Source organism: Esox lucius, chromosome 3, assembly GCF_011004845.1.
Source record: "Esox lucius isolate fEsoLuc1 chromosome 3, fEsoLuc1.pri, whole genome shotgun sequence".
NCBI classification, from domain to species: Eukaryota; Metazoa; Chordata; class Actinopteri; order Esociformes; family Esocidae; genus Esox; species Esox lucius.
The window spans coordinates 22464918-22482284 of NC_047571.1; the positions used below are offsets into that span (position 1 = coordinate 22464918).

General features: G+C 42.4%; 3 protein-coding genes across 7 annotated transcripts in view; 1 reads left to right on the top strand and 2 right to left on the bottom strand.

Annotated features, from left to right (window-relative positions):
* On the bottom strand, positions 1-2004 carry LOC114837709 (high choriolytic enzyme 1-like). The gene is made up of 8 exons (XM_029118858.2): positions 1983-2004; positions 1805-1884; positions 1606-1651; positions 1327-1479; positions 948-1065; positions 671-849; positions 379-460; positions 1-127 (listed from the first exon to the last, which is right to left on the bottom strand). Exons 2-8 carry the CDS (start codon positions 1868-1870, stop codon positions 1-3), a joined length of 771 nt encoding a protein of 256 aa, XP_028974691.1. The 5' UTR covers positions 1871-1884; positions 1983-2004.
* Positions 2005-4069: 2065 nt separating this feature from the next.
* On the top strand, positions 4070-11648 carry map6d1 (MAP6 domain containing 1). 2 transcript variants are annotated; one of them, XM_020042567.2, is made up of 3 exons: positions 4070-4942; positions 6172-6517; positions 11122-11648. In XM_020042567.2, the coding sequence occupies exons 1-3, from the start codon at positions 4425-4427 to the stop codon at positions 11197-11199; spliced, it is 942 nt and encodes a 313-aa protein (XP_019898126.2). In that variant the 5' UTR covers positions 4070-4424; the 3' UTR covers positions 11200-11648. The 2 variants fall into 2 exon arrangements, with proteins under 2 accessions (XP_019898126.2, XP_012986643.2); XM_013131189.4 differs by having other exon boundaries at positions 4077-4942; positions 6199-6517.
* Positions 11649-14696: 3048 nt separating this feature from the next.
* The window catches only part of yeats2 (YEATS domain containing 2), a 30200-nt gene continuing 27529 nt past the window's right edge, over positions 14697-17367 (bottom strand). For all 4 annotated transcript variants that reach the window (XM_029118778.2, XM_029118779.2, XM_029118777.2 and 1 more), the window contains exons 28-30: positions 17193-17267; positions 16916-16989; positions 14697-16825 (exon numbers count right to left, since the gene is read on the bottom strand). In XM_029118778.2, coding sequence (XP_028974611.2) covers positions 16717-16825; positions 16916-16989; positions 17193-17267 — 258 coding nt within the window. In that variant the 3' untranslated portion in view covers positions 14697-16716. The remainder of the gene's footprint in view (positions 16826-16915; positions 16990-17192; positions 17268-17367) is intronic.

Genomic DNA, 17367 nt, shown 5'->3' on the forward strand with positions numbered 1-17367 from the left:
TTAACACTTGTACAGTCTGTTAAGACGAGTGATGTCATTCTGGCTCATGGCGGTGGCTTTGCCGATCTCCACATTCTGGTTGGGGATGGGGACCATGGTGGGCTGGTTGTTCTTGGAGAAGGCAAACCTGCAATTACACCACATCATGATGAATACTGGGATGAGGGGTTGAAAGGCTTACACTAGAATGATATCAGTCATTCTTATTTAGATTCAAAGTGAAAGAGGAGATACATGAGAGGGAGACAGTTGGAAAACTAACCCTGAAGGATGGACCCTAACACCAGGTGAGAAATGATCCTATGAGGCTGCTCAGAAAATCGAATGACTAGCCAAGGTACCTACTCATGTGGAAGTAATAAAACAATCGTGACTAACTTGTGGTACTGCATGACAGAGTTGTAGTCGTAGGCCGTGTTCTGGTTGAGGGTGGCAATCTTGTTGAAGTTGTGCTCCATACCTGGAGGACAGGAAGTACATCAGATTAATCTCATCCATAAAATGAATATAACGATTGGTGATTAATGCAATAAAGGGCATGGGATTGTATGTGTACATATGTAAATATATAAAAGAGATAAAAATTGTGCATAACAGAATAAAGTGGAACAGAAGGACTGGTGTTCTTCATGGACTTTATGGGGTCATGGCAAAGCTAAAGGAAACCTACCCGACTGCACATTCTGGAGGAGAACACGGATATGGTTGTCACGGTCGCTGCGGGTCTGCTCATGGTTGAAGCCCAGGGCGTGGAGGAGCTCATGCTGGGTGGTGCCGTGGTACACACAACCGGAACGGCTCAGAGACACAACCTGGGCGTTGCCAAGACGACCAACATAGGACCAGCACCTGAAATGAGTTAATTTGCCAGAGTTATTTAACCAAATCAAACTTTAATTATAGAGCATGCTACAGGTCAGGAACAGGTTATTCCATGGTTAATGTACCCATTTTGGGACTGGATGTTCAGGTAGTCTTTCTGGTTTGTGCGCTTCACAAAGTTGATGCAGGAGAAGCCGGCAAAGGACTGCAGACCACGCTCAATGACTTGCAGCTCTCTGGAGGCTGGCAAAACCCAGATGGGACAAGAAAACTGCTGTTAAAAAATGACCAGTTTTTAACATATCTAGCAACACAATAACAAAACAGTCAATAGCCAGTCACTTAACCTTATACTTCCCCAGAGTTTGGGTCTCTGGCTATTTGTTACAGTGATGAAAAAAAGTCAAAGCATGTTAAAGTACCTATCTCACCTTGCTACACCGGCAGTAATGGTAAACTATTACACATGAAATAACATTCCAGGTAGCTGTTCTTGGTACTTACAGAACTGGTTAGAGATAACGTAGGGCACATAGACCTTTCCATCACTGGACTTGGGCCACATGCAGCCACGAGACGTGCAGGGGTCGGCGTTCCTCTCAGACTCAGAGTTATAGGCGATGTCATCCACAATCAAGGGCTCGTTGCGGGTATGCACTGGAGGAATGAAAACGAGACAGGAAGTCAATGCAGGACGCTTTGGATCAGTTTCCTGGCTAAAGAATATGAAACCAGTTTTGGACTAAAATGGAATTTTAAAACCCAATTTAAAAACTTTATTACCAACATTCCTGTTGGCAATCTCCAACAGCTCAGAGACAGAGAGCTCCTGGGGCACCACACAATAAAGGCAGAGAGAGAAAATACCATTGACAAATTTACAAACACCTTATTGTGAACAGTTATTTACACAACCACTCATGAATAATAGATGAACGTAGATGGACGACACCCTGGGAATATTTAGGAGAGTTTGACTCACCTCCTCGGCCCAGGCAGCCACCACAAGCAGAGCCAGAAGGCCCACAGTGTATTTCAATGCAGACATGTCAAAAAAACTACCTGTTGGGTTAGAGAGAAGTTTTCTTTAACACCCTAATCCTGTTAGTTTGTAGCAGCTAGAATGACATGGCTAGAACACATGATTAACACACTCTTACCTTTTAGGAAGTTAAATGAAGTTGGTTCACTGCTCCAGACACTGCACCTTATATAGTGCAATCAAGCAGAACACGATGCTTTATGGGCGGTTTGGTTAATAGCATAGAGAACACCATGTTCTGCTGAGGTAGGTACTGTATGCTATCTTTATGACATATGGCTAATTCCCACTCCTCCACCCCCAAATAACTTAGAAACACAGCCTATGCATTTCCAATCTATTCCTAGATACATGCTATCTAATCTTTGTAACTACCTAAAGCATGTGAAATAGCACAGTGGGTAGACAGGCACCTTTATTCACATCCTTACACCTGAAATAACTCTGCTGTAATATCATAACAAAGTTGGCCACAAAAGTAAGAAGGTATTTTTTTTTACCATACTGCTTTGTAAAATGTTTACTATAAGATCGCTTTAAGAAAATTAAGTGAAGTTTTCTTTTTTTCTAAACTGTCAAGTACTTAAACCCCCAAAACATAAGAAAATAGAAACATTCTTATTTTATAGGTCAGCAAATATTGTCTGGGCAAATACTACACAGGCTTATTTATAAGAAATTACACATTAGCCAAACTGTATTTTTCTGATAAGCCGTCATTAACTGTTTGTTGCAAATGCTGGCTCATGCTGTATAATTCTCATTTATGATATGCTGTGTCAATTCACACATTGCCTGAACTATTTAAGCGAGACATAGAATATAGCCTAATATTGCTATGTTATTCATAAAAATACAAGAAAACTCCATCTCTCATGTGAGTACAAATGAGGGATGTTACAATATAGTCCTTACTTCTAATATGGCATTTTTATTTGGTGTTTAGACATTAACATATTTATACACGTTCAAATGAGACACGTAACTCTTAACACCAGTTCCCTGTTCCTGCCTCTTAGTTAGAACACATACAAATCTAACTTCTCAAGGTGTACTATTCCATTCATAATACCAGAAAGTGAAAAATGACAGAAATTGAAAGAAATGGGGTATCTATGGGGTACGTTTTAAACGTCCCAGAGCTAAACATCTAAAACTAGTTTAAAGTGACTATAGACCAGTAAATGTTTTAATTACAGCCCTTTTCTGGTGCAGCAAATTGATTATGACAAATAGTATATAACAAACATGCAGCACTCCAATGAATTTCAAAGTCCCAATGTTGCCCTTGATAGGGAATGTTTGCCCACCCATAGACTAGAATGTTTGTTTAGTTACTGATTGATCAGGTATAATATCCGTTGTTGTCCCTTGAGTAAAGCACATAAATGAATGATATGGAAACAATAATGCTTATTCTGTTGCAATCATTTGTAGGCTTCTCTTTCCTATATTACATATAATCAGGACAGGTTCTAGGCATAAGCGACATAAGCATTTGCATGGGGCCCACAACATCTAGGGGGCCCCAACTGCTAGGGAAACCCCAACTACTGGGGGAGAGGGGGCCCAAAATATTATTTTTCTTAGGGTCCCCAAAAGGCTAGAGGCGGCACTGCATATAACAATCACTTAATGAATCCATCATTCAGAACCAACATTTTTTTTTAAATGTATCTGGAAAAGACAACCATGAGATGTCGTTTGTAAGTAATTTAGCTTACTTGAAAATCTCTGCAGAACGCTGACAGAATGGTGACATGATGCTGAGAGGTATAGAAACTCAAGTGAATTTGATTTTCTGTTACCTAAATCATAATTTGATTGGTTCTTAAAGGTTGCTTGGTTGAAATATTAATCCTGTAATGAATATATAACAACAATGACTGATTGTAGAATCAACAGTTTATTTACCTGTGGAAACAAGAGGCAACTGGAGGGCGAATTGTCTCGCAGCATAAGCAGTGTTGCACATAGATTTCACAAAGCTGACTGTAATTAAACTTGTTTATTACCTCCTCAGAGCCGTGATGCGATACACATCTGAATGTGTATATACAGTATACTTTAAGTTCACACCATAGCCTGGAGGCTAATGTCTTTTACATATTAATATCCAGCGAGCTAAATAGACTACAGGACTTTCATCATTATTAACCGTTATGCAGGCTGCAGATTTGGAAGAGAGAACAACAGATTTGTGCTGAGACTGTCATTTAATAAGTTGACCTGAATTGCAATAGCATAGCTTTTCTCCAAGTTGGGCTCACGATACATAATTTGTTATAGATTCCTCTGCATCTACAAGCCTTAATACCACGTGAGACGAATGTGCAATGACAGCTTATCGACGCGCACAAGCCGCTCGGCTCCATCCTGGCATTCCAGAGCCCTGGCATGGAGACTGCACGCTCGCGCAGGTTTCCAGGAATGGGCTAACACACACAGCCGCACTTCTGAATGTAACTAACGACGGGTGTTTTTATTTACATTTTCTTTAGCTTAATTTTATTTCATCCCGCTTTTCTTTAAAAAGACTTTGGATTCGAACTACATTGCTATGGCTTGGCCGTGCATTAGCAGAGTGTGCTGTCTGGCACGGTTTTGGAATCAGTTTGACAAATCTGATCTTTCAGTGCCACTGACCATTCAAAACTATTCGGACATCTCTGACCAAGAAGTGCGGTCCATCACCAAACAGGTACCGACGGAGAGGGTTCTGGGTCACAACTATTCCCCCCCGGATCACCGCGAATCATCCCAGACACCCGGAGATGTCCCGGGAACCCGGAGATCATTGAGGGGCCGGAGAGAGCCCAACTTCAAACCCCGGGAGGACTACCACCAACCCGACGTGCCTTTCTCCAGCATCACTCAGTACAAGCAGGATTACAAACCCTGGCCTATTCCGAAGAAGGAGAATTTCCCCTGGATTAATGACGGAAAAGGGGGCGACATTGGTTCGGACAGCCCCAATGACAGCCAGACAAAAGGGGACAGGGGGGAAAGGGATAAAGAGCTCGAGGGCAGAGAGAGCTGGGGTGAGCAAGCGACAGGAACAGCCAAAAGCTCTTACAGGTAGGCTCCATCAATCTGACGCTTTCATTTCAGCACCGGGAGCTGTTCAGTCCACTCACCCTTAAACCGTTGCTAACTCACTGTGCTTCGACCTAAGGATTCCAGAAGTACATTTACAAATGATGCACTAAATATTAAGTAATCATATTATAATAATTATAATATTAAAAAACTTCAACAAACCTTAAGCTATTTGCCCTAATGTAATACAGTAGCCTAATTATTACTATTGCATTATAATACGATTGCTCTAAACGGAAATTGCAACATATACCATTCTGGCATGCGGCATTATATGGTGTGTGTGTGAGTGTGTGTGTGTCTGTGGGTCTGTGTGTAAGAGAGAGTGTGAGTTTGTACGCGTGCGCGTTTGCGTTAGCTGAATTGGATGTGTTCTCTCTAAAAGTGTTTTCCCCCCTTTTAACCGTTCTGAAATAGTAATTTGTCAAATTAGTGACAAAAAAAAAAGATTATACCGTGATTTGTGTTACCATGGAGGAATATAAACGACTCTACCGAATCTATTTCGGCCCAAGCTGCATTATAATCTAAGCAGACTCAATATTAAACCGTGTGAAAAATACTTATTAGGATGTGGAAAATAAATAGATATGGAGCCAACCCCGTCAGCCACTATAACACAACAAATGAAAATCGTATTAAGCTTCCAGTCAATTTATACCAAGTCGAGAGTTTCATCATTTCACAACTGGAACTGAATGAGTAGCATTATGCTGTATAGCGTTCCAAAGTTAGAGCTAAGTCGGATGTTCTATAATATCGGCGGCCATCTTACAGTACAACTATGTTAGATAATCTTAATCGCAAATTTGTCAGACTCACAGAAACACAACACGTTGAGTGAATTACACACAAATGTTCATAACAATTGATTTGGATAAAATGTATCAAAAAAGATATGTTCACAACATAACAATTACAGAAACATACATTTGGATAATTTATAAATACATTTATTTTATTTTATTTACTCTAACAATTTCTCAATGTCAAATTCACAAGTATGGCCTTGTTGCTTGTTTCCTCCTCCATCGATGACGCCTACAGTCATTAGGGCCAACATTACACTCTGACTGGTTCGTTCTTGCTTTAATTGGCTTGGTGCGCACAATAATACTGATGTATAACAGCCTAAACCATAATAAGCATAAATAAAATAGACCAATCTATAGCGGAGTGTGTTAAAACAGGAGAAAACACACTTGCAGATCTTTCCCCATCCCCATCCTCTCCAGACAGGAGTACCGGCCGTGGGTGGGGGCAAGGCCAGCCAAAACCACCAGGAAACCACGACCTCCTGCCCCATACGCCAGCCCTGGGCTTGGGGTCTCCCACCTCCCCAATGAGACCAGCTACCAGGCTGCCTACAACGGAGCCAGGGAGACCTTCAGACACGCAGAGCTTCACCAGAGGGACCACAATACCACCAACTCCATCTCCGCTCCCCAGACCACTGCTAGCAACTCCGCCTCTATCGCCCCCACCACCACTACTGCACTCCAGCAGAGCAGCCCGTCTGAGACACCCGACCTCGCTATAGTGACCGTGGGAGAGGTGAGGTGTTTCTGGGAGCGGCGCAGTGCTTCAAGGGCATACACCAGGGATTTTAAGTGTCTTTCAAAATGGGCCGAATCCTCAAAATAAGTCTCAGTGGCGGTATCTTGTCCTATAGAAGTCATTGTACAAGTCCCTGATGTCTCTCCATTCCTTACATAGCACTATTTCTGGACAAAGGCAGAGCTACTTGAAAGACATAGACAACACAAACCCACAAGGGACAATATAGTGTATAGATCATAGCCAGGTGCCAGGTGTTGGCTTGTCCTGAGGAATCTTTAAGGGGGTGGCGGGGGGCAGCGTCCTACCCTGAAGCTGCTCAGTGACCCAGCTGTTTGGAACAATCATGTAACACCCAAACACTGAGGTATGACATTGACCTCGTTACAGCAGGACTTTCAGGCAGAGGAGAGGAAGTCCCTGTAATGAACACAGCTGGCCCCTTCGATTTGGAGAGCCAATCCTGTACGTGGTGCTTTGTGCCAGAGTGCCTTCAGGTGTGGAGAGACACAGGTTACATAGGCAGAGAGAAAGACACTGAAGGACTGGAGGTTTCCTGTCTGACGCCGGGCATACACCCACCTCTTCTTTGTTGGGCAGCTCAGGTCAGATGTTGCGTGACACTGAGTACCTTTTTTGGAGGGTGGCGGTGGGGGGGGGGGTCTCCAGGGATTTAGTGCCACCCCATGCGCCTCCCCCACCCACACTTCTCTGTGCCATCTGTCAGAGAGAGTACGGGCCAGGCTGAGCTGACTCTGTCTTGCCTTTCAATCACTCCCAATGAGGTAAAGACATTAGCGACAGCGCCAGGACGGATCACTTCTCAATTCAATGGCAAAATATAAAATGAAAGGCGTTAAACTTTGTAAGCAAGCTGCATGGATGGATGTTTCCTTTTGTAGCTTGTTTTATAAAATAATTCCAGCGTGCCTGAGGTCATATCCATGTCCATATCTTTCAGAAAGGGAGAGAAGGAGCCACAAATCCAGTCAAAGCCAAATGTTGTAGAGTACCAGTTAAGCAGTGTTTAATAGGCCACAGGATTTAATAGGAGGAATGTCATCTGTGGTTCATGGCCTATTAATAACCATGGCCCAAATAACAGGTTGACGTGTGGGTGTTCCGATCATTGTCAAGGCACTATCTTGACCTGGAACTGTGTCAGTGGAACTGTAAGTAACTGGGAACATGTCCTTAGTGAACGTAAATGACTGAATGCATAAAATAAAATGTCCTACAAATTATAGCTGCAAAAAACATTAACACCAACCTTAACCAAACCCTAACCTTAACCTAACCCTAACCTTAAAGTAATTCTAACCTCAACCTTAATAATCTAACATTTATGCCTAAACCTAACTCAGACCTAATGCCTATCCCTACACCATAAACGTGTATTGGCAGATCTTTTGTGTTTTACTGTCAATGTGAGAACTTTTGATGCCGATTTGATTTGTTAAATTAAAACACACACTCACTCACTCACTCACTCACTTACAAAGCACTCAGGAAATACCCATTCCCCATGATCTTCCATTAGAAAGGTCAGGCATAGACATGCAGAGCAGAGAAACATTGGCTGGGGATGCGGGCAACACAAGAACATTGTGTACAGTGATGCTTACAGGTAGTGGATAGATAGCATCTTTAAGTTAGCGATACACAGACTTGAAGTGTCAGCATTGCATCAGTGCCAGTAGGTCATAGATATGTTCACCAGAGCACAATCTCAATAATCCAAATCAAAGGATGCTAAATTGTTCTACATCTATTCAGCAGTTATTTAGCAAGAAAAATAACCATCAAATATGTATACATTGAGTACTAAACAACCTCAAAATGTAAAACCAGGAAAAACATCTTTCCATGACTCTTAGCCAAGCACGAGTGGCAAAAAATAGGACCCAGCATATTTTATCCACTTGATGCCGCAGGAGAAATCAGCTTTGATTGATTACAACAAGGCCTATTCTCTTGCCACTCTTTTTCAACACAGATCTGACCATTTGATGCAGCAGTATTTTTGTCCACCCTTAACCCATTAAAGCACACATCATCTGGGTATGTGTACCACAAAAGTTCAACATTCACCTCTCGCTGTAATTTCCATCAAGTCATTTTGCATACAATTTCATGTACCGTACAGAATGAATTGCAGTGGCTTCTGTTTCTGAATGCTGCAAGGAGAACACAGCAATCTGTCGCCAATTAAGGTACTTCTATAATATTACAATGAGCTGACTCAGTTGATGTGATTGAAGCAATAGAGTGAATGGTGATTAATATCTAAAAGAAACGGGTCCAGTCTTATAGCCTTCTGTCATCCATAAAGGGAATTTGGTAGGAACAGCCTACACCTGGGTTATTCAACACCTTATTTGGAGGATGTTGACTTTGTTGTTGCTTCATGTCTGATTGGTGGTTGCAAGATAATTAGGGGGCAATGATGGCCTCTGGGTTGGAGGAGTCCTGGTCTGTGCCTCTTGGGTTACTCCCCTCTTTAGAGCCTAGAAATAAGAAGAACAGAGAATACAGGGGTGATGGATGGATACAAAATGCACATAACACCCCTTAGTTTTGATGCCCTCGTTATGCTTTTTAAATCTTGTTTTTATGACCTAAACTGAGCCATTAAAAAGGATGCCTAAGCAGTCTACAAGGCATTTCTGGAAAGCATGCTATCTTTCTGAGTGCTGCGTGAATGTGTGCTTTGTCCAGTCACTGTATACATATTCCTTTGGGTTATCCTTTTATGTCGTAAATTGCCTTCATACATTAAGGTGAGGACCCTTCACATATTACCGGTACACTGTGTATCTTTGTGTAATGTGATCTTCATAACAGGAGCGTAGGGAGAAAGTTAATGGAATGGTATCAAACAGTTTAGTGTTCGACACCATTCCATCAACCCCATTCCAGCTATTACAATAAGCCACACCTCTCTAATTAAAATGCCACCAGTCCCCAGTGAGGTGCCCCCACCTCTACTTGCAGAGACAAACTGTGGTATTAAAACGCTATGTAGCTGTGTGTCCAGAAATGACCCAGATCTGCTCCCATATGTATTTCTTTGTATATAGTATATTTTTGAGTATATGAAACCAAAAGTTTTTTCATTTTCACTTTTCTTTCAAACATTAAGGCATACCATTCTGTAGTTCCATCAATCTAGTTGTTTTTTCTCTCATAAGACATTTTTTAGAACCTTGAGGAAATCATTGGCATGGCCAAAGGACAGGACCGGGTGCTTTAAAATGTGACATGAAGTGAGTGCTTTTGCTTTGTGCTAAATGACATAAACCATGGAGAAAAGGGGAAGGGGGTTTATTGTGGGTTAGAAATGCATGGAGAGGGTATAAAATGGTGCAGACAAAACATCCTCCCTTCACAGCACTTCATGGTCTCTCATCCTCTCCTTTCACCCTCCCTTCAGCCTCTCATCCTCTCCCTCTCCATCCATCCTCCCTCCTTCTTCTCCTTTCACCCTCCCTTCAGCCTCTCATCCTCTCCCTCTCCATCCATCCTCCCTCCTTCTTCTTCTTTCACCCTCCCTTCAGCCTCTCATCCTCTCCCTCTCCATCCATCCTCCCTCCTTCTTCTCCTTTCACCCTCCCTTCAGCCTCTCATCCTCTCCCTCTCCATCCATCCTCCCTCCTTCTTCTCCTTTCACCCTCCCTTCAGCCTCTCATCCTCTCCCTCTCCATCCATCCTCCCTCCTTCTTCTCCTTTCACCCTCCCTCCAGCTCTTCCTTTCTTCTCCCTGCTGTGTCTCTCCTGCGTCCCTCTCTCTCCCCGTTCCGTTGAATTGGAACCTTTCCCTTTCCCACGATGCGTCTGACTACAGACACTGTCATGAGCCAAGCCAGGAGGGATCTGTCATGGGGGAGGGCTGGGGATGTGGGGAGGGGTGAGAGGAAGAGTGAGCAGGAATGGATTACTTGCCATTTTGTTAAAGTGCGATGCGATGCCGCGTGTTGCAGTCTTTTCAATGTGAATCTAATTTAGGAGAGAGCCAGACCTGGCTGCTGTGTGTGGGAGGAGGGAGGGGCGAACAACACGTATTCGCGGAAACTCAGAAACACCCAGGAAAACACAGAGGCACACTCACAAACTCTTAAATAAACCACATTTTGAGATATTTCCTGTAGACACAGGCTGCCATCCAGCCAACATTTCACCCCAATATACCTTCCCTAAAACCACAGACCTAGAAATGAGAAAACAGCGCTTGAATTAAACTATGTCCCCCAACAAACAACAGCCCTGACACAGCCAGATCCATATCTAATCATCGTATCAGACTAGAACATTATACTTGATGGATGCAGCATGCAAATTTCCTTTCAGGGTCAAGGAACATTCTGTTTGGGTCGGCTAAATAGGTACGGCTGGATGCTCTTTCAGAAAGTCTAGCATCAGCAGCGTTTTGCAGTGATGAATTCTGTCTACTAGACTGCTGATGAGCTGATGCACTGTGACAACACAACCAAACAAGCCACCTCGCATATTATCCTATATCATTATATCTTTTACATAAAAGCACAAGACCTGACTTGCCTGTGGGCACCTTTGAATAAACCTTGTGTTTTTTGTTTTTGCAGGAACAGTTGGTAAGGACAAAGCTCTCTCCCAATCCTTCTGCAGTGTTTCAAAGTGGATCCAGGATATTCAACATATGACTGACTCTTCAACTGGTTACCGGGAGACCAAAGAGCCAATGAGGGAATGTTATCTGTCCATTCCACATGACAAAAGAAATCTATGCAAGGAATGTACATTATCTTAATGTAAGGAGAAGTCCGCTTACCAGTCCAGTAAGTCAGAATAACCGTGAATGAAAAAACAGATGTTGCAAACAATGATTTTACAATTCTGCTTTACAAAAATCTAATATGCATGGAACCAAATGGTTTAAAATCAAGCTTTTTTTTTTGCAGTTTTAAGACATTAATACAAAATGGCTCCTCTGTAATATACAGTGGATATAAAACACACCCCGTTAAAATGCCAGGTTCATTGTGATGTAAATTTTTTAGCCAAAAATATATAATGTCAGAACTTTTTAATTTTCAGTTTGTTTTTCAATTAAATTGTTCACATTATAGGTCACATTAAAGGTGGAAAAAGTTCTGACAGGATTTATCTTTATCTCATTCTTGGCATTTTAACAGGGGTTTGTAGACTTTTTATACCCACTGTGTGTATATATACATATTTATATATACACAATATGATTGTGTGTGTGTGTGTGTGTGTGTGTGTGTGTACACTGTATTTACAGGTATGTTAGTGTGTGTACCATTTGAGTTGGAATGACTTGTGTCAAATCCCTTTTGGTCCATTCTGTTGGAGGAGTTTGAGGTTAAATTAATAGTGTTCCTTTGATCTCTGCTAGTATTTAATGGAAACAAAAAATATTTATTTAATTAGGTAACTATTTTGAGAACATATTTGTTTGGGTGTATCAGTTAATTTTGTATATCTCTTGTTTGAGAAAATTCTAGTTAAATATGATGTGCAGTATACTACAATAAAAACAATATAAGGTTCCTAATTCCTGTTTGTTCTTTTGATTTAGATTTGTATGCTATGATGTTTCATTTGAAAACTATTGCATCTCTTGGTTTTTATTGGAACCCATATTCAGAAAGCGTCTCAGATGAAAGGGGGGTGAGTAGTAAGAAAGGTTAGTTGAGACACCTCTATTTGACCAGATGTTCATGGAGAAGTCATCATTTACTTTGTGAAGGGAGAAATCACAGCAACAAAGTGGTAAACAAGTTAGGTCCCCAAAAATATTTCCCCAAATTCTAATGAATGTACTATGTTGGAGGTTTCATGACACTTTTAGCCAAACCAAACAATGATTTGCAAAACTTTACTATATATATCAATTAAAGTCACTATAAGCTTCAATATGAGGTCCAAAACCTAGAATGAAAGTGCATCCTTGTGACTGTATTTGTTGTGCGTTAAAGCTTTTTCTAAAAAAAAATGCTTAAAACAATTGAAATACCAAAGTGAATGTGATTGTGTAGAATTTTGTTTTGCGAACACCACACCTTACTTTGGTCTGAATGACCTGGTATGGAGAGCAGCGTGGGAGATTAGTCAGGGAGAGCAACCGGGTAGAGCCAGCTGAGCAGCCAGGGAGAGCCGCCTGTATGACCATAAGAGTAATGATGGTACCAGCACACAGTGTTCGCACTGTTCCCTTCTTATGTAACCCAACTCCTGTAGAAGCAGCACCAAAGGAACCATGCTCTCTCGCTCTCTCTCTGCATGTGCCAGCAGCATTGCCAACACCTCAAAATCAGAAATCATAATGACTTTTTTCCCTGGTCCATCAATGTGATTTGCAAAATAAAACAACACATTATAGCAGCATTTGACCAGCGTTTCCTTAAACCAGCCCTAATATTACAGAAAGCTACACTTAACAGAACCTGAAAATTTATAGCAAGCAAACATTATATGTAATCTAACAGGGTAACACTGCAGTACTGAAAGACCCGTTCAAAACAAAGAAGGTCTGAGCATGGTCACTGTTTTAAAATATGTCTTTTCAAACTAAACACATTGCAAAGTGACCTGAACGCACAGCAAATCTAAGAGGAATGATCAGAACAGCAGGAACCACAGTGTGACCCTCAGGGAAGTGAAACCCGGTGGTCGGCCCTGGTTGTCATGACTACGTTCTCCATGTCACAAAGCTCTATCACGTAATAACACACACCTCTCAGATGCTTCTAGTCAGTCACTACGGCTGAAAACATGTCTGTTTCTCTCCTAAAAACAACTAATGTGTTTGAACAAAGTTGACCATCATAGGCGTGTTCAGTCTGGGACCTGCAAGAGTGGTTTTGTTTCTGACTGTTGATGTTCCAGGATTGCAGAAGGCCAGTACTTCCCAGTGAGATTGAGTTTAATCCCTCTCTCTGCACCAGATCCCTTTTTATCCCTTTACTATCTCATTTGCCATCCCTTCATTGACAAATCAGGGAGGGAGGCAGGCCCGGGAGTGGAGCCACATTGAGAGAACATGAAGTCCTGCCATCTGATTCTAACATGATCTAAACCAAAAACAGACAAAGCCTCCCGATCAGTCCAGCACCATGTAATCCCCCCCAATCCACTGCAGCACCGTCACACACACTGTCACCCATGTGACAGACTGTTCCCATGTTTAGAGAGGGGATGGATTCCTGCTGGGATCACCCATGTCAGACTGTTCCCATGTTTAGCCATGTCACACAGACTGTTCCCATGTTTACCCATGTCACACAGACTGTTCCCATGTTTACCCATGTCAGACTGTTCCCATGTTTACCCATGTCACACAGACTGTTCCCATGTTTAGCCATGTCACACAGACTGTTCCCATGTTTACCCATGTCACACAGACTGTTCCCATGTTTAGCCATGTCACACAGACTGTTCCCATGTTTACCCATGTCACACAGACTGTTCCCATGTTTACCCATGTCAGACTGTTCCCATGTTTATCCATGTCACACAGACTGTTCCCATGTTTACCCATGTCTCACAGACTGTTCCCATGTTTACCCATGTCTCACAGACTGTTCCCATGTTTACCCATGTCTCACAGACTGTTCCCATGTTTACCCATGTCACACAGACTGTTCCCATGTTTACCCATGTCTCACAGACTGTTCCCATGTTTACCCATGTCACACAGACTGTTCCCATGTTTACCCATGTCACACAGACTGTTCCCATGTTTACCCATGTCACACAGACTGTTCCCATGTTTACCCATGTCTCACAGACTGTTCCCATGTTTACCCATGTCACACAGACTGTTCCCATGTTTACCCATGTCACACAGACTGTTCCCATGTTTACCCATGTCTCACAGACTGTTCCCATGTTTACCCATGTCTCACAGACTGTTCCCATGTTTACCCATGTCTCACAGACTGTTCCCATGTTTACCCATGTCACACAGACTGTTCCCATGTTTACCCATGTCACACAGACTGTTCCCATGTTTAGCCATGTCACACAGACTGTTCCCATGTTTAGAGAAGGGATGAATTCCCGCTGGGATCACCCATGTCACACAGACTGTTCCCATGTTTAGAGAAGGGATGAATTCCCACTGGGATCACCCATGTCAAACAGACTGCCAAGTCACACCATTAATACAACCACAGTTTTTTAAACAGGTTTTCCATTTTATTACAAGAATATTGATCATATTTTTGGTGTGTACTGGAAAATTAATATACAATGGTCAATTGATATTATTTCTAGAATACTTAGTTTGGTCAAACGGGCAAGGCTACCACTCCTTTAAGTCAGCACACAACACACTACACTCACCAGATTCATACAGAAAAACAAATATATACCCACCAAAAATCATGTACAAAACATCAAAAATAATAAACAGATATTTTCATTAATTCATCTTTACTTTCTCACTCACACAGTTACAGAAGACACAGACTTCACAACCACATTTACTCACTCAAACACAAACCAATACATAAATACACAAACGCACACAAAACCACAAACCTCCTGACACTCCATAGAAATGATGTTGCTGGTAGCAGGGCTTGATATGCATTCAGAAGCAGTCATTCATACAGACTAGAAACACACGCACGGTTGTAGTGGTAAGGAGAGACAACCTGTAGGGAAAACAGAACATTTGAAATGTACTTCAACAACAGGCGGTCAACGCAATGGGAGCGGACCGGGTCAAAACCCAATGTTAATCAAGGACTCATGAATGTGTTTGTAATCTACGAATTCTCAGATGAGAACAGTAGTCCTTCAGTGACATGTGGAACTGGTCCCGTTCCAGATTGGTATGTGCTTTTGCAGGCCCAGTCCTGAACGTTGCCATATGTACATGCTTAGTCGTCTGGAGCACACATCGATCTGGGACCAGGTCAGGAGCTTACACACTGGACACACAAGTAAGGATTGGTCTTTGTTCCATTCCAACTTAGTCAGTTCATGACTAAATACAAACAAAAAAATCGAGTCTGTGAAATGTCGAAAAATTCATAACGGAAAATAACCGAACCATCTCCAATCCAATTTATGGTTCAAGGTATCTCTTGATTAAATTAGTGACAATGGGACTGCTCCCAGCATAGTATATTAAAATTAAGACTGGTATTAAGGGAAGTTGTCTAATCAATACAGAATGTTTGTAAGCCGCTTCACTCTTCTCTTTATCTTAATATTTCAACACATAATCCAGACAAACTGTCCCATATTTCTTTTTTTTAACCATTAGAAAACATTTATAGGCCAACTATGTTTAATACAACGTTCATGTGATGTTGTTCAGTCCCCAGACTGGGGGGGTTGGGGGGGTTGAGGGACCAGAATGGGGATACATAACCTAGCATAACAGTCACTCAAAGAAACACCTGACACTAGAACCCCATGTAATGGTACTGACTGTTCAACCCACCCATTAACTGTAGAGGAGATAATCTCACCTGTGTTAACATTAACTGTAGAGGAGATAATCTCACCTGTGTTAACATTCAAAAGCATTTTAAAGGTTCCCTTAAAGCCGGAGATTTGCTTCCTTTATTGTCCCTGCAGCAGGAGGGACAGTACATTAGTAAGGGTCAGGTGGACTTGTTTATACAGACCCAAAGAGATTATTAAAGAACGGGCTTTGCCAACTATGTTATGAATGGTCCCGGGGTGGCCTTTGCTAAGACACCCCCGCTGAACACTTGTTGCCTGGCTACAATAAGTCTTGTCTTCTCTAAACCAGAATTCCGCAGTCCTGAAATTCACCCAGATGTTAGTGTTGTCTGCGTTCTTGAAACAGCAGATAGGAAAAGTAGCAGACTCATTGTTTAAAGTTTCAGTTAAACTAACAGAAACAAATTGGTTCTGCATTTCCAGGAGCCCTTAGCTAAAGCAACTAATCACAGTTCATCTCGATAATGACTGGAGTGGATGGGACAGCGAATGTGGCAGGCGAAACCAAATAGACGGTGAGAGGAACCGGGTGACAAACTGACGCGGTCCGACGGTTCCTGTTGCAGCCGTAGTGCTCTTCTACACAGACCGTGGTTCAGTTCAACAGTGGACAGACGGGACCACATCGGACCAAACTGTCTCCAGGCGGAAGTGCTGGCAGCAGCGTCCTCCGAGTGGACGTTCTCCTTCGGTAATGTGTGTGTGTGTGTGTGTCAGTCCTCCTTGGTCAGGTAGCCCATGTGGGTGTTGGTGAGGAAGTCACAGGTGGGGATGGCACAGATGGCTTGGTGGATGTTCATGGCTGTTATCTCCCGGGGAGGCCTGGGGAAACATCATGTGGGTCACTCTCATGGGTCATCTGATCGGTATGTCCTGGTTAGTGTTACTGGGGATAGAGGAGGATGGACTCACCTGTTCTGAGAGGACCTGACATGGGCTCCTGCCAGGGCTTCTCTCAGGATGTCACTGGCAAACTGCTCTGTGGCCTACGGAGCATAATCACTGATCATTCACATGGTCCAACATACACTATACTACATTACCACATCTGTGGTAGGCGTATTTAAGTAAGGCCAGGGGTATTTAAGTAAGGCCAGCTGTATCTAAGTAAGGCCAGGTGTATTTAAGTAAGGCCAGAGTACATACTTCTCATTGTGCTGTGTTGTGTGTTTAACTCAGAGAGACTGACCTTAAGTATCATTGCCTCCATCACTGGTGCAAACACATTCTTCACCACCTCCACCTGCTGGAAGGATACACCAATCTGGGAGAGGAAGAAGAGACCCATGAATAGAAGAAGAAACAGAGAAAAAGAAGAGACAGATAAAAAGAGGAAGAAGAGACCTAAAGAGGCACAGGCAGAT

Excerpts from the sequence above, each read along its gene's own strand:
- LOC114837709 (XM_029118858.2), bottom strand. The coding sequence starts at position 1,870 with ATGTCTGCATTGAAATACACTGTGGGCCTTCTGGCTCTGCTTGTGGTG. Across the intron at positions 1,480-1,605 it reads GATTGCCAACAGGAATGTTG|TGCATACCCGCAACGAGCCC; the intron begins GTAATAAAGTTT and ends TCATTCCTCCAG. Across the intron at positions 1,066-1,326 it reads CGTTATCTCTAACCAGTTCT|CCTCCAGAGAGCTGCAAGTC; the intron begins GTAAGTACCAAG and ends GGGTTTTGCCAG.
- map6d1 (XM_020042567.2), top strand. The coding sequence starts at position 4,425 with ATGGCTTGGCCGTGCATTAGCAGAGTGTGCTGTCTGGCACGGTTTTGG. Across the intron at positions 4,943-6,171 it reads ACAGCCAAAAGCTCTTACAG|ATCTTTCCCCATCCCCATCC; the intron begins GTAGGCTCCATC and ends ACACACTTGCAG. Across the intron at positions 6,518-11,121 it reads CTATAGTGACCGTGGGAGAG|GAACAGTTGGTAAGGACAAA; the intron begins GTGAGGTGTTTC and ends TTGTTTTTGCAG.